This window comes from Necator americanus, chromosome I (genome assembly GCF_031761385.1).
Source record: "Necator americanus strain Aroian chromosome I, whole genome shotgun sequence".
NCBI lineage: Eukaryota > Metazoa > Nematoda > Chromadorea > Rhabditida > Ancylostomatidae > Necator > Necator americanus.
In genome coordinates, this window is record NC_087371.1 from 5,720,995 (window position 1) to 5,736,657 (window position 15,663).

General features: G+C 41.1%; 1 protein-coding gene across 2 annotated transcripts in view; it reads left to right on the forward strand.

Moving 5' to 3' along the window:
• Positions 1 to 15,663, forward strand: part of RB195_004619 (uncharacterized protein) — a gene marked incomplete at both ends in the record, with an annotated part of 29,352 nt that overhangs the window by 6,217 nt on the left and 7,472 nt on the right. The window contains 35 exons of one of the 2 annotated variants that reach the window (XM_064182542.1): positions 56 to 223; positions 874 to 1,021; positions 1,613 to 1,728; positions 1,792 to 1,921; positions 2,097 to 2,218; positions 3,173 to 3,314; positions 3,384 to 3,512; positions 3,568 to 3,702; positions 3,872 to 3,973; positions 4,049 to 4,159; positions 4,219 to 4,316; positions 4,381 to 4,501; positions 4,638 to 4,762; positions 5,204 to 5,261; positions 5,324 to 5,469; positions 5,539 to 5,655; positions 6,150 to 6,261; positions 7,073 to 7,159; positions 7,215 to 7,289; positions 7,413 to 7,514; positions 8,065 to 8,139; positions 8,330 to 8,408; positions 8,486 to 8,576; positions 8,943 to 9,053; positions 9,122 to 9,285; positions 9,713 to 9,823; positions 9,888 to 10,060; positions 10,679 to 10,772; positions 10,976 to 11,083; positions 11,140 to 11,219; positions 11,333 to 11,485; positions 11,702 to 11,793; positions 11,847 to 11,991; positions 12,044 to 12,112; positions 12,231 to 15,484. In XM_064182542.1, the coding sequence (XP_064033807.1) occupies positions 56 to 223; positions 874 to 1,021; positions 1,613 to 1,728; positions 1,792 to 1,921; positions 2,097 to 2,218; positions 3,173 to 3,314; positions 3,384 to 3,512; positions 3,568 to 3,702; positions 3,872 to 3,973; positions 4,049 to 4,159; positions 4,219 to 4,316; positions 4,381 to 4,501; positions 4,638 to 4,762; positions 5,204 to 5,261; positions 5,324 to 5,469; positions 5,539 to 5,655; positions 6,150 to 6,261; positions 7,073 to 7,159; positions 7,215 to 7,289; positions 7,413 to 7,514; positions 8,065 to 8,139; positions 8,330 to 8,408; positions 8,486 to 8,576; positions 8,943 to 9,053; positions 9,122 to 9,285; positions 9,713 to 9,823; positions 9,888 to 10,060; positions 10,679 to 10,772; positions 10,976 to 11,083; positions 11,140 to 11,219; positions 11,333 to 11,485; positions 11,702 to 11,793; positions 11,847 to 11,991; positions 12,044 to 12,112; positions 12,231 to 15,484 (7,143 nt within the window). Of the gene's footprint in view, positions 1 to 55; positions 224 to 873; positions 1,022 to 1,612; positions 1,729 to 1,791; positions 1,971 to 2,096; positions 2,219 to 3,172; positions 3,315 to 3,383; positions 3,513 to 3,567; positions 3,703 to 3,871; positions 3,974 to 4,048; positions 4,160 to 4,218; positions 4,317 to 4,380; positions 4,502 to 4,637; positions 4,763 to 5,203; positions 5,262 to 5,323; positions 5,470 to 5,538; positions 5,656 to 6,149; positions 6,262 to 7,072; positions 7,160 to 7,214; positions 7,290 to 7,412; positions 7,515 to 8,064; positions 8,140 to 8,329; positions 8,409 to 8,485; positions 8,577 to 8,942; positions 9,054 to 9,121; positions 9,286 to 9,712; positions 9,824 to 9,887; positions 10,061 to 10,678; positions 10,773 to 10,975; positions 11,084 to 11,139; positions 11,220 to 11,332; positions 11,486 to 11,701; positions 11,794 to 11,846; positions 11,992 to 12,043; positions 12,113 to 12,230; positions 15,485 to 15,663 lie in introns of both variants that reach the window. The other variant, XM_064182541.1, reaches the window with a different exon arrangement.

A 15,663-nucleotide genomic window follows, 5' to 3' on the forward strand; every position in this document is an offset into this window, starting at 1 on the left:
ATCTAATTTATCTATAAAGCGATCCTCACTTGATTTGCACAACTTACGATTACAGATATATTGGTGCAGTATCGTCATGGTTGCTCTCAACAATTTTTCGATGTCCTTTGGAAGTCGGAGGTGTCGGATGGTGTAAATTAAGTGATATACGTCTACATTTGCCTAGTGGACTTCTCGTTCACGTTGATATTTGCCAGATACACCTTTTTTCATCGCTTGTTAGGTAAGTGTTCATGTATTGATCTTAATTTCAAAATTTCCCCTCTCTACGTACGTTTCTTATGCGTATTTTTCTTTTTTATTGTTCACGCTCAGTGGTGCCCTTATTTCTCGTAGTAAATAATCAAATCAATCGGGGCCTTTAGGCCTAAACATCCATAGTCTTAGAGGATCTATGACATGTAAACTCAAGTTACTAAGAGAAAAAAAGTAAGTTCGAGCTTCGGGAAGGGCGCCACTGAGTGCCCCCCGTCCAACGACACTTTAACACAGGTATTTTGTTGTAGGATTGAGAGGACCAGAAATACTAAGTTCGTTATGAGGCGACATTTCTAGAGCATACATGCATACCTTTTACTGAAATAATTCTCATGTGACATTGGTGAATCTATAGAGAACCAGACTTACTTTTTTTCTTTTCCATGTTTAGTATCACAATTTTTTTTTTTGTTTTGGTAGATCTAAAGATTTGTTTCCCCACACATGTGCTGTAATATTATTTCTTTCGTTGATAACAAATGCAGTCATCGAAATATTTCCTTTTTCTGATTTCCTATAAAAAAAAATCATAACTATATCATCATTGAGAAAAATGCAGTTATTTATGTAACTAACTATTTTCACATTTGAAGAATTGTGAAGGTTTCATTATAGTAAGCCGTTACTGTTATCGCTTGGCGATGTGAGAATAGAAGGCGATGCTCATTCACTGGCTCAGGCTTCATGTACCACAGGCAGAAGGTCGACCAATGCATCCCTTACTAAACGGTCAATCTTTTCAACAGTGGCCCAAATGGTTCAGGTTCTGTTAACGTTCTGTTTCGTTATTAGCATTTTCGTTTTTTTTTCATGTTTTCCTCATTATTCTTTACCTCTGTTATTTTTAATGTCTTTCCTTATATGTTATCCCCAAAACTGCCCTGGTTTTTCTAAGTATTTACTTCGTTACAATTACCTTTTACTGATATAGTCCTCATCAGGGATTGGTGAAGCCATACAAAACCAGACTTACGGTTTTATTCCCCGCCTGATGTTACAAATTTTTTTTTTTGCTGAAACTAAAATATTGTTTACCTACACATGTGCAGTAGCATTATTTCTTTCATTGGGAAGAAATGCAATCATCAAAATATTTTTTTTCTTGATTTCCTATTTTCACTTAAGAAAATCTCTTTTGAACCCATTCCAGCAAAGATAGTGCCTAGAATTACTTTATGGGAAAACTTAAAATTCAGTACAATTTTCTTGTAATCCTTCATGAAATTGTTTCTATTCACCACGCGGGTCATCAAGCTCATAATTAAATAGAGTATCTTTTATATTAAGTTAAATGCTATAGGAAAGTAGATTTTTGCTTGTGATTTTTCATAATGAAGTTCTGAATGGATTTCAGTACTGCGCAATGTATATTAATCGGGGACACCTCGTTCTACTCGATGCACTTCCTGGATGTATGATCCATGTCACTGTGGATGAATTGCTAGTGGAAGCCTTTCGTAGTCGTGATGGGTTTGTTAGCAGTATTTGCTCGATTCGATTTTCTAACTATATTTCTTAGATTCGCTCTTATAGTTGGCAGTTAGAAGTATCGTGTCGATTAGCACGTGGCAAAGCAATGCTTCGTAAAGTAACCACAGGACATTCATTGCTGGACGTTGCTCTTCAGTTCCGTCTTTCATTGGATGTAGCAAATGGGCGGTTAGTAAGCGTACGATTTCGTGTCGAGGATCCAACTGTCGATTTATCAAGTGGTTCGTGGAGTATTATTAAAAAACCTCTAAATGTTCGCGTTAATGTCAATGTGTATGTTCTTTTTGGGTATCTTTGCTGAACTCAAAAGACAGACATACTCTATGGAATCTTCCTCATCTCTACAGCGTGATGTATCATTGTCAACAGATCGTCTATCTACCTCTTCTTTTATGAACGACTTGTCAGATCTGAGCATTGTAATTAACAATTGCGTGATAAACTACAATGGAACTGTCGCAGAAGAAAGGTCAGTTGATCAGTTTTCTCCGCTCGTCGACACGCTTCTCTTTTTCCGTTTAATTTCTTTCAAGAAAGAATCCAGAGGAAATTTGAAATCACTTTTGCTGCGCTAGCTCATCAAGTTTTCGTTTACTACTGTTGTTTAAAGGCATCACTCCACGAATCTGGGGTGGTGCGGGTTTCAGATGGGTTATGCTTACACGGGGTCGTAGATTGTGGGGAAGAGGGTGATTCCTTCCGTTTCTCCCCATGTCAATGGAAATGGACGGACCCCGGAATGCTGTTTTTTATGACGGGTTCCGTTACAATGCGCAACGTTTGCGCCCCCACCACGCCCCGCCTGCGACTCGTCGAAAACCCATTCAGACAAATCGCAGGCGGGGGCGGCGCAAGGGGGGCCCGCTGCAATTGAGGACGTCGTAAGAAACAGCATTCAGGGTTCGTCCGTTTCCACGATCAAAGGAGAAATGGACGGAATCACTCTCTTCCCCACAATCTACGACGTATATCCGTATAGGCATAACCCACCTGAAACCCGTACCACCTCAGATTCGCGGGATGATGCCTTTAACTAGTCCATTGTGAAAGAGTCTAAATTTATGGGATTTTGTAAATTCGTCTTTCTATATGCGTACGTATCCAGTGACTATAGGCTGAAGAGATGGTCATGGTGGGAAAACGGTACTCTGACATCCGCAGACAACATTTCCAAATTTTGAACGGGATGAAAGACATTTGTTCACCGCTTTATAGCATCCAGTGTACTACATTATAGAAGTTATGCAACATCCATGGTTAACTCTATTAGCAGTCCTTCACGATTCCTTTTATCCTCTTCCACCGCTGAAAAAAAAAAACAAATGCTTTTATTTTCACAAGTATCGCAGTCTCATTGCATGCGCTTATATCAGAATGAATGAATGAATGATATGCGTTTTGAAATAATCTATTCCCTTTTCAGTCGAACAATGACCCTTTCCCTTCGTGCTTTATCTGTGTCGAAGGATGGTGGGAAAATGAAGGCGCGCATTGTTGATTTTATGACTGAAGATCAAACACAGCGCTTAACTCTGCGAAGTAGTCTTCTTGTACTTTCTCAGGAGGTTAGTTGTTATAGCTATCGCAGTTTTAATGAGCTATTCTTTTGTAAAGCGCGACTTATGCCCTTTCAGATTAACAAAACAGGAATTTCCATACAGCTATCTTCGGATAGTGTGCTAACAAGACTTTCTGTTCAAGATGTTGTTTGGTGGAACAACCATGTAGAGGAATGTTTGACATCTGTTATTGGAAAAACAATGGTTTGTCATTCAGTGTGCGTTTATTAAAATTGTTCATTGGCATTTCCGCAAGTAGGTGTCATCGAAGTCAGCACCTCAGCATAGCTTACCTTTGCATTTTGCGGTCGAACTCGCTTCGATCTCATGTGATCTCGTCGATGTGGATTCCTTCCAGTCAGCTCTTTCCGTGCAGTTCTTCAGTGTCATAAAGGTAAAGGATTTTTTTCTTATAGCGGAAATTTCGAATTAATTCATGCTTATGCACTATTTGATTTTACATATTATTCCTGCCGACATATATTTCTTTTGTTCATGTTGAGTCGGGCGCTCTTTGATGCCATACTGTATCAATTCAAGTTTTTAAATAACTTACCTTTGAGACGGAAGACGTTCTGGAAGTTGGCGTTGATTGCTTCTGCATATCTGCACCCAATGTGAACGTTACCAATGCGACATTTGAAAACCATCAGTGGGGTCATTCTGTAAGGAGATTAATTTTAGTAGAAGGAACAATAGAGCTAAGACCTTTTAGATCTTAACATCATTTGGTTTTTTAGGTTTATATAGGTGCAGCTCTAGTGCAATACTGCCTGAGTGGAGCTGGTAGAGGTTTACTCATAGGAATAGATGATTGCAAAATTGAGTGGAGCGATAAACTGGCGGAACAGGTGATAACCCTTATACGGCCTGAGTTCCAAATGCACATTTTGGGTCCTTTCCCGTTCAGGTGAAACAACTAACAAGTGTCTTATCCGCATGTGATTCAACAAATCGGGATGTCACCCACGTGAGAAAAGCGGTAAACCTCCGATTACATATGAAAAGGTTTGTTCCTCATATTTTCCACCCTTTTTACAATTATTGTTGAAAAAGTAAAAAGAGTTTCCAGAGCCGCTGTGATTTCTGTAGCAAAAGATTCGTTTTATCTGACATTACTATTTGATGAAGTAAAAGCTGAAAGTGCTGGGTCGCGTAATTTTGCCGTGACTTCTCATTATGCTCGAATCGTGGTGGGTATTCTTTATTCTATTCATGATCATGCTTAAAATTGCTGCTAGCCAAATTACACCAGTAATGTTTACTTATTTATTTGTTCTATCCGTTCACTCATTTGTTTGTTGATTACTACAGTTTGCCCTTCTTTAGTTCGGTCCCGTTCAAGGAACGCATTTGGATCTGCACGTTATTCGTAATACTGTGAAGTTCGTTCCGCCTCCAGACCGTGGGTCGGACGCTCCATGGCGGTGCTGGAACCAGTTTTTAAACGACGCGTAAGTTTTTTTTTGTATTTTTTTTTCATCTAGCCCTATTGTTTGCATGATAAAGGTAGTAAGTGTAGAAATTTTATGTTGATCTAGTAGTGACTATTAAAATCTTGCGAACTTCTTGTTTAGTATCAAACTGAACTAGTTGACTTTTTGTTTTGCTTGCAATTTGTTTTGTTCTATTTTTCTACTTTTCTTTATATCCATCAAAACCTATCTAATCAAATCACGCTAAACAAATCATAAAAAATGGTATTTTTGCTCTATGAAGCTTTAATCTGTTCATAGGTAGGTCTAGCAACCTGCAGATATTAACATTATGAATGAAAACAAAACCTTTCAAAGTAATAAAGATGTTACTTTGTTATATGGGTGTTAGTTATGCTGCTACTTCAAGCGTAAGCTGAGGGTAAGAACAAAATCAATTGATCACGTTTACAAATTTAGTCGCAAAAACCGTCGAGCTGCTGCTTTGGATGAACAAAGAAAGAACAATCCTCAGTTGGTAGGTGTTTCCATTGATGCCTACACCATTTTTTGATTACAGAGTACCATTCATTTTCTTAGTGTTTCGAAACGAACGTGCTGTGTTTCACCAGCGAGGAAACTTCCTCTAATAGAGATTTTACATGCTCATCCAACTCACCGATTTACATAGTTTGGTCTCCGTTGCTGCATCGTGTGCTTCACCATATGAAAGAAGTAATAGTGAGGTAATAGTTGTGTTAATCATGCTACGAAATGACGTTACTTCTTTTTTTTTTGACATTCTACATTTCCAGCACATTTTTATCTTCCAATGAAGTTACCAAGACGTCAAAGAAGGTCAAACAAATCCAGTATAGATTGTTGACAAATCACGCTGTTGAACTTGTTTTGGAGTTGCCTCGCCATCACAGGTATGTTCTTTACTTTAGGAGTCCTATCAAATCATATCAGATATAGTGGTATGTAATTGTTTCGTGTTCTTAATTTTAACTTATATCTTCACAACCTCTTATTTTACAGTTTTATATGGAAGTTTTTAATTCTTTTTTCTTCGTAGTTTTATGTTTTAACAATAGAGCTATTATCTAGAAATAATAATAATAGTAATAATAACTATAACAGTAAAATAACGTATCGATTCCCAACATATTTCAAGCAACCTTTGAAGCGAAGTTTATTGTCGTGAACCATAGAAGGTGGAACCAGGTAGTGTGAACCACAGTTAAACGAAATGCTACCTGTTCTGATGTATGTTGCTGTGGACAAGTGCTACCTTAATCAGTCCCATTATTATTGAGAACTTTTATTTGAAAATTTTTTTGAAAATTCAAAAAAGAACTTTTCTGGAGACTGTTGTCACAATGTTGATTACGAAATCAACGGAATATGATATTTTTTCTTGCAGAATGACATGGCGGATCCCTTCACTAACATTCGACTCTTCACCAGTTAGTCTTTCCGCTATTTCACCGCAACTTGTCGTGAATATGAATGGATTGGATATAATCACTGCAATAGTAAGTTTACATACTCGTTTGTTTGCTGGAGATACCCGAAAATACACTGTGTGCGTGCAGAAAACTGTGACCCTTTTTTCTCAACGTACTATTAGTAAAAACTACTAATTGGCAGTGGAATATTCGAGATACTTTCTTCTTTGTGCACGTTTCTTTTGCTCGAATCATTGGATCTTTATGAGGAATAGTTGTTTATGTTTTTGGCTTTCATCAAAGGATTCTTGGCGAAAAATTTATTTTAAAACGTTTAAAACTGTCATTTTTTCCTCTGAGTGTAAAGGAAACCCTAACGGAGTCTCTTCAATTCAAGATCCTGGAAGAGTCTTGCTTTTGACAGGCGACTGACTCATAAAAGAAGCAGAAACTTCGGAACTTTTTTGAAATTCTAGCTGTTTTTTTTTTTCTTGAAGACTTCCACTTTTCGGTACGCTAGGTGAACCACCTTCTAGTCGCAGGAAAGTTCCCTTGCGTTCAACGTGCTTTCTATAATGAATATGTTCAAAAACAAACAAGAATATCTATAGCAGTTTGACGGTGGATTTCGAACACTTTAGGATTGCATTTTTACTGTCTTCTTACAGAAAATAGAAACATTTTGTCATACTAACCTTCAGTTTACATTGAGAGATTGGCTTTTCCCTTGAAAACCAATTGATTTGATTTTGCATGTAAATGCTTCGGTGTATAAAAGTAATTGGAGACCTTTTTGCAGTACAAGAATGTTCAAGACAATTTTGGCACAGAATGACAGTCCCACTTTCAACATTTTACTTTTTTTGTGTGTTCACATGATGAAAATACTATTTTGTAGGATGTGTGCATTACACGACGCATGTCGGATGTGCAAATGATTGGATATCGGCGAGGTTTCAAAGAATTTGAAATCGAATCGAATAAGGTAATAGTGTCTTGCGCTTTAATTGATGTTCTAATTTCTTCTCAACTATCTTCAGGTATGGACGTGGGCTGCTGCATCGTTCCTATTCTACTTACCTCATGAATTCAATTTCGCTCAAGTTTTTGATGAAGTGAGCATTTTTCTCAATACAACTTAAGAATCATGTGGTGGGAATTTATACCAAGAATATCTCTTTGTTTTCTTCATATTATTATATTATATATATTATATTATATATTTATTTATGTTTCAGTTCGTGAACTCTATGAAATGGATAAAATTGGTGCATGATTTGAAAAAAGATCCATTTCCTCCTGATGCACCGCTTCCGGCGGACATTCGCATTATTTTAAAGGTATTCTTAAACTAATGGTTACATACACATCTCGTTTTGAATAACAATTTTGTAAACTATGGTTGTATATCTGTCTATTTGTCCATATATCAGATCATTTCATAGCTTGCATCTCTCTAGAGGTCTAAATTTTCCTCGGGGATTTTCGAGATGAGAAAACGACACATGGCAACGTGTTTAACCTCAACGAAGGCATGTTTCATGTCTGCATCGGATTATCTAGGATTATTAGGACCTGGAGATGTGGTTCTGACCTGATTGATTATGAGGTTATTTAAGGTTCCATAAAATAGGTGGTGTCCAAAGGAATCATACTAGAACTGAGTCAGTGTAAAGTCGAAGTGGATATTTATTTCATAAGACTGATCAACACTATCTATTTGCACGGAATCCCGGATACAAGACATGTAATTTAATGAAGAAGTCCAGAAATCGGTTAAGAATCAGGAAGAAACGTCAACTGACAGCTTAAACTTTCATAAACGAGAGTCCAAGATTCGAAAATATTCACAGAGTCTCCATTTGCTGCTCTCGCACATTTTGTTTACAGGAAGCTAGACTTGAACTAGAAGATGATCCGTTCGAAAACTTGTTGCAGATGAGTCACGAGCTTAAAGAAGACGAGGTATCACTTTAGAGATATTCCTTTGACAACGTAATGTTTCGGAAAAATTTATCAATAATGCTACGGTAGTTTACCTTTGGCTGATCTCGCTTTTTGTTATCAAAAGCTAGTCGCATGAAATTTATCATGCTGAGAAAATCTCTCTTACTTCCTCATTTATTTCACTAAAATTCTACCACGATTCAATCAGGTCTACGAATGCGAACGCCGCAGACAAATGCTGGCCGAGCGTCTTCTAGCCTTGAAAAAATCCAATCCTTTGATGCCACGTTAGTTTCTAGACTTTTATCACTTTCAGAAATTCCCAGTATTCCTTTTCGATTTCATGTTGCGTGAAATTTTTAAGAAGCCAGAGTAGACGAGCTCTTTGCATTACTTCTGGAGAAGAACAGTGCAATCTATGTAGAACGCTGGAATAAAGCAGACAACGTCAAGAGGTAGTTTTTTTTTTGCAAGGTTCTTATTTAAAATCACATTAGTGTCTTTTAGTTTATGTTCATAGCTACTAGAGAGCATTTTCGAAACGCGCAGGAAGTTCGACTGAATTACGTTTGTGTATGTACCTTGTTCTTTGCACGATCATTTTTGGCAAAAAAAAAATCCACAAGAAAGGCTGAAGTTGAAAAATTTACAGCATTCTTATGTACAACTCCATACAGATTTCTGTGTAAAAGGAAGGAAAATCTTCTCATTTGCATTTGTCTCCTTCTCTCTCTTTTCTTTCGAAAAAATTTCTAGTTGTTGTTCCGTTATGTAGTTATAAAAACTCTAAACTGTCATATAATTCCTCACTCATCATTTAGACCCCTGTTCGTCTCTAAATGGGTGGACTTTGAATTGCGAGCATTTGCAGATCCGTATTTTCATGGAAGCGATAAATGTGTCCGACTAATTCGAGAGTATGACCCTCTAAGGTGAGTTTTGTTCAACTTTTCTTTTGAGGAAAGAAGTATCCCCAACAAAAAAGTCATCGCATATCCAGTTCTTATCCGCCTGGAGGTCTTGGTTTTTCTACGCTTTGGGGCCGAGGAATGGAGTTTGACTCCGGAGAATGGGCAATAAATTTTAAAGACTATCCTACATCGTATCTGTTAACCAAAGATTTGCACTTCTTCGGAATTGTTGTCGGAGCGGAAGAGTTCGAGGGTTCGTCTTCTTTCTCTTTTCCTTCTGTTATGTAATCTTGATTGTTTTGATTCTTATTCGTTTTGTTTTCATCAACACTGCTTTTCTGATGCCGTATACATTGATATCTACTAAAGAAAAGAATGTGCTGTAGATATATACATAATGGACGTACAGCATGAGTTTGTTCCTCATGCTCATCGACCCTTGTAGTATTGCTTTCCCAACTCTTCGTTGCGACATCCATGCGACTGTTAACCTGCAACTTCCAAAAATACATTGGCGACCAAGTTATTGCTGTTTGATTTTGAAGAAAAGGAAAACGATTTGTGTGATTTTTAACTACGCATGCTATCAACATTTGAAAAAGTTCTTCGACGCACATAACATATTTGTGATCAAAAAACGAAAAATCTGTTATTATATAAAGGCTACGATGAAGTTTCAGAAGGTGGTCGTTCGTTGAGGGAATGCGACGTTCCTTTGCCAGATCCGTGGGAGTCGCATAAAATAGAACGTAACATGTCACCGCTGAAGTTTTACTATGACATGCAGTGTGGTGAGTTTGACTAGATCCTTAATTCTCCAGTTATTTATGGAGTTGAATCAGAATGTTTATCTAGAAAGCGCTGAATTCTCTGCAACGTACGGTCCATGCTGGGAACCGTGTCTCTCTATGATCAGTCTGGTATGGAACAATATCAGTGCGCCGTCGCGTGATCCATCAGTCCCGTTGCCTTTCTGGGACAAAATGCGCTTCCTGATGCACGGACGTTTCTCGTGGTTGAGCTCTAAGGTTTGCTTAGTACTGATTTCATTTTTGTTTTCTTCAATTGTCAATCCTCAACAAAATGCTTGAAAGGTGTCCACCACCATGGCCGTAGATTGTGGTTCGAGATTATCTAATCCCACAAAGTACTGAACAGTGCAGTTAAATATGCATCTTCAAAAATGTTCGGCGAAAATTATTCGCATTAAGCTTCACTTCGCGAAAGGAAAACGAATCAGAAAAGATTACAGTCGGATTCATGACAAAGCCGCGAAAAGCATTTAGCGGCTGGGAACTACAACTGGAAAATGGTCGAGTGGAAATTTTTGCTGCTTCTGTAGGGTAGTTTCTCGAATGCCCCATTAAGGCTAAATTCGAGTACAATTTGGTCTACGAGTATTTATGTGCACGTCACTGTAGCGGCTTCATTGTGTTTACAAAGTTAATGCCAATGGAAGAAGCCGAACCTCTCCAGTGACACCACGCGTCTGTTGTAATAGATATCATTCTCAGCCATTTTCCACTTTTGTTAGTCATGCATACCAAAGGCTAAGATTTATAATTATTTGCCGTCATTCAGGAATAGCGTTCAGTTCGACCGTTTTAAACATAGCCGTACCTAACGTAACTTATTTCGTTATTTAGGTGGTAACAACAATGCTTGCATCGCCGGATCCTTACAACACCACGGAAACAGTAGAGATGTGCTGGGATGAATTCGGCCTCGACTGGATGTTAGGTTCAGTGATTGCTACCCGAAGGGTGTAGTTGTTTGTTTGTTTTTTTTTCATTTCTCGCTCATGAGTGAACATGAGCCAATTGATGGCTGATCTAACCAAAACGCACCAGAATATGTGAGATTGTTGTTGATTAAACTTCAATCTACACTTCATGGGAATGTTAGCCGTTTCTCTAAAGCAATTCTTCAAACAACTTCTTAAGGCGAAATTCGTATACGATCTGGTCTACGAGTATTTATGCGCACGGCATCACGATACGATGACTCTCGCATCCTATTCTTGCCTGATTTAAAACTTCGAGTTGAATTAGGTATTTATTGAAGAGTAAAATTCGCTTTTCTTAACTTCTATTTGATCTAAGTGCAGACTGGATATGCAGTGGAGATCCACATGATCATCATTCGGTGACGTTATGCTCTCCAGACCGTCTTCCACATTATTCTACCGTTCGTTGATCTGAGTTTAAGATGTTTTTTTTACTATTTTGGAGTTAGACCTTCAGTATTTCATCATTATTTTCACTAATGAACAGTATAGTATTAGTTCTTTGCTTCTTCAGGATCATGATTCGTACCGCGCATTTCGTTCCTCATCGCTCGACCTTTCATTGTCGTTCGACGTCGCCGCCGCTGCTGACAGTGGCGAAACCGGTGATCGCTTGCCGCATGTTCTCCTATATGCAAACACTTTTCGTTGTTTTGAGTTCTTTCTTGTGAGTTCGTTCCACTGATATGTTATGTTTTTTTCCTCTGCAAAAGAACACGTTGTGAATTCTATGGGGGATTCGACAAACTAATCAATAGAGAAGTCTGACACACGCTTTAACTAACTATAGACCAGCTTATTAGAAGTCATAGCTTGGAACAATCTTGTGCAAGCAAGTTGACTTCTTTTCTCGTATTTTGTTGTCAGGCATTTTTAATTTCAGAACACTCTCACTATGAAGAATCGAAATGTTCGAAAAGGTTGCCTGTTCGGGACGTCCTCCTTTCCGAAACCACAGCTTGGAAAGCATTTCCGGTAAGCAGCGCGCCCAATCCTGACTTCGACTAGCCCAGTGGAACTTTATTTAGGAATGTGAATGTATCTTTGAATTTCCCAAAGTTTTACATCGCTTATTGGATGTCACATTCATCCGACTACGGTTTTCGCGTCGTATCAGATGGTTTGAATCTTCTTGCTTCCATGAAGTTGAAATCAGAAGCTGGAGGCGAGCAGGTATAGTTGATTGTTAATAACCACCACTAATTTGTATAGTCATTCTTTTAAGGGTATCACTCGTCGCAAGACTTATGTATGGACTGCAGAACACATATCAGCTACGTTGTGGGGAACAAAGGTACGTTATTTCATAGAGAAACCTAGTGAATTCACCATGGATATGTGGGTTTCCACGGATCTCCCTCACTAGAGGGATCACAGCCGGTTAGTCGCGAGGCTACGTGGCGCGTCCCCAGGTGGCGGATAGGGGGCTAACCGCGGACCAAAAGCGACCTTGTGCTTGCCCAGAGACGCAGGTGGATTCAGGGGATGGACTCCCTGCTTCTGCTGTGCCAGGACTGACTCGTAAAATCATTGTATCCCGCACGTCGGTCCGGCCAAAAGCCTGCAATCAATTGACTGGGAGGTGCAAGGGAGGCGGTTTGGAGTCGCCTCCAACAAATAAGCTCCACATGTCCACTCTGGGAGAACGGAAGTTCTCCCAAAAACCCATGGGACTAGAGGCTTGCAACCTGCCCGTGGGTTTTAAATTTCATGCAAAAAACAGTAATAGAAAAGAGTCTCCTGACTCCGGTAGAAAGCCTGGTACGGTAGCGCCAGGTAGGACGGGGTTGCAGGAGTCATGTAGGCTACCGAAACGGAAAAGGACTAGGATGACGATCTGTACTTATAACGCACGCACGCTTGCATCGGAAGCGGCCATCGAAGATCTGATGGTGCAAGCCAAGAAGATCAAGTACGACGTCATCGGACTGACCGAGACGAGACGACGTCACTCTCTCAACGCTGTATTTGAAACTGGAGAAGAACTGTTCTTAGGAACATGCGACAGTAGAGGTGTTGGTGGAGTTGGCGTCCTCGTCAACACGAGTATGGCACAGAACATCGACTCTTTCGAACAACTCACGACCCGAATCGGACGTCTGCGGATGAGAAGATGTGGTCCCACACCGGCTTTGACTATCTTCGTCGCTTACGCTCCAACATCAAGCTACGAAGAAGAAGAAGTCGAAGCTTTCTATATGGACCTGGAGAAGTTCTACCGAGAAGATCATGCCTTTTACAAGGTCATAATTGGCGACTTCAACGCCAAAGTTGGCCCAAGAAGAACGCCGGAGGAACTTCACATCGGGACCCACGGCCTACAATGGAATGACCAGGGGGAGAGGCTTTCCGAGTTCATCATGACGACTAAGACCATCCATGGGAACTCGCAATTCCAGAAGCCCTCCTCTCTACGCTGGACGTGGGAGTCACCCGGTGGAGGGTACCGTAATGAGATAGACCACATCATCGTCAATAAAAGGTTCTGCCTGACGGATGTCGCTGTTGTACCAAAGTTCTATACGGGATCGGACCATCGCCTCCTCCGAGGAAGATTTTCTTTCACGCGGAGAGCAGAGAAAGCCGCCAAGTTCAGCAAGAGAAATCCCAGAACTACCATCAACTGGGATCTCTTCGCTACGTTAGCCGGCTTTTGGGAAGATTCCGCAATGGACAACATCGACGAGGAATACGACCGGCTTGTCAAACACCTTCATGACTGCGCGAAGAAGGCTGAGAGTATTAAAACAACCAAGAGACGCCTGTCTCTTGAAACTCTTGAGCTGATACGCCAGCGTGGAGCAGCACGAGCCGCAGGGAACCAAGAGCTTACGTCCGAGCTCGCAAGGCTTTGCAGAGAGGCGATAAAGAAAGACCTTAAAGAGAGAAGAGCAGAAGTGCTGGCTGAAGCAGCAGAGGCGGGAAAAAGCATCCGCTATGCCCGCCGAGACTTCGCCAGTCGCAAGACAAGGATGACAGCTCTCCGGAACCCGAAGGGAACAACCATTGCATCGAGAAGGGGAATGGAGAAAATCATCTACGACTTCTACTCTGATCTCTTCGACAGCCGTGCCCACTTGCCTCCTCACCATCTGAGGGAAGATGGACATGTCATTCCAGCGGTTCTCCCGTCCGAAATACGACATGCTATCATGTCGGTGAGAAATCGTACAGCAGCCGGTCCCGACAGAATAAAACCAGAACACCTGAAGAACCTTCCGCCAGTACTCATCAACACCCTGGCGAGGATCTTCACACGTTACCTGTCGGAATGCAAGGTCCCTAAACAGTGGAAGACCAGCAAGACCGTGTTGCTGTATAAAAAGGGAGATCCACATGACATCGGCAACTATCGCCCAATCTGCTTACTGTCCGTCATCTACAAGCTCTTCACAAGAGTGATCCTTAATAGGATTGAAAAGGTCTTGGATGAAGGACAACCATGCGAGCAAGCAGGGTTTCGAAAAGGATTCAGCACGATCGACCATATTCACACTGTTTCGAGACTCATCGAGGTATCACGAGAGTACAAGATGCCGCTCTGTCTCACTTTCATCGACTTGAAGAAGGCCTTTGACTCAGTTGAGACGGAAGCGGTCGTGGAAGCCTTGGACAACCAAGGCGTTCCCACTCAGTACATAAAGGTGCTTCGAGAGTTGTACAGTAACTTCACGACCGGAATCTCGCCATTCTACAAGAATATCATCATTGACGTGAAGAGGGGGGTTCGACAGGGTGATACAATCTCACCCAAAATATTCACAGCCACCCTCGAGAACGCAATGCGAAAGTTGGAATGGGACGACATGGGAGTGAAGATCGATGGTCGGCAGCTACACCATTTGCGCTTTGCTGATGACATCGTACTGATAACACCTAGCATCAGCCAAGCGGAACGAATGCTGACCGAATTCGCCGAAACATGTGGATGCATCGGTCTTGAGCTGAATCTTCAAAAGACGATGTTCATGCGGAACGGATGGATCTCGGATGCCCCATTCACGCTCAACGGAACGAACATATCCGAATGCACCAGCTACGTCTATCTGGGTCGGGAATTGAACATGATGAACGACCTGGCCCCCGAGCTGGGCAGGAGGAGAAGAGCGGCTTGGGGAGCGTACAAGAGCATCGAGGACGTAGTGAAGAAGACCAAGAACACCCGGCTCCGTGCTCACCTCTTCAACACCACCGTACTTCCTGCTTTGACCTATGCCTCAGAAACCTGGGCACTTCGCAAGCAGGAAGAAAACGCGGTGAGCGTCATTGAACGCGCAATTGAGAGAGTGATGCTAGGAGTATCCCGTTTCAAGCAAGTGAGAGACGGGATTCGAAGTTCTCTCCTACGTCAGCGATCGAAGATCAGAGACGCCGCCGCGTTTGCCAAGGAAAGTAAAATAAGGTGGGCCGGACACGTGATGCGCTTTAACGACAACCGTTGGACCAGAGCCGTGAGCGACTGGATTCCCCGCGATATTAAGCGCAATACAGGAAGACCGCCGACCCGATGGTCAGATTTCTTCACGAAGTCCTTCAAAGAAAATTACGATGCTCTTCGTGTCCCACGCGAAAGGAGGAACCACTGGGCTACTCTGGCACGCGACCGGGACAAATGGAAGAATTACTGGCGCCCGCTCGACCGGTTCGAAGACCAACGGGAGTCAAGGTGATCAAGGTGATCAAGGTGATGTGGGTTTACAGGCTTGGGTTTAACAAAACCCCCCTCCAAAATTTTTTTTTTTAAAAAAAAAAAAAAAAACTCTTCTTTTTTTTTTAAAATTTTTTAATAAAGGCGGGGGGGGGGGGGGGGGAAAAAAAAAAAAAAAAAAGGGACCCGCCCCCGCC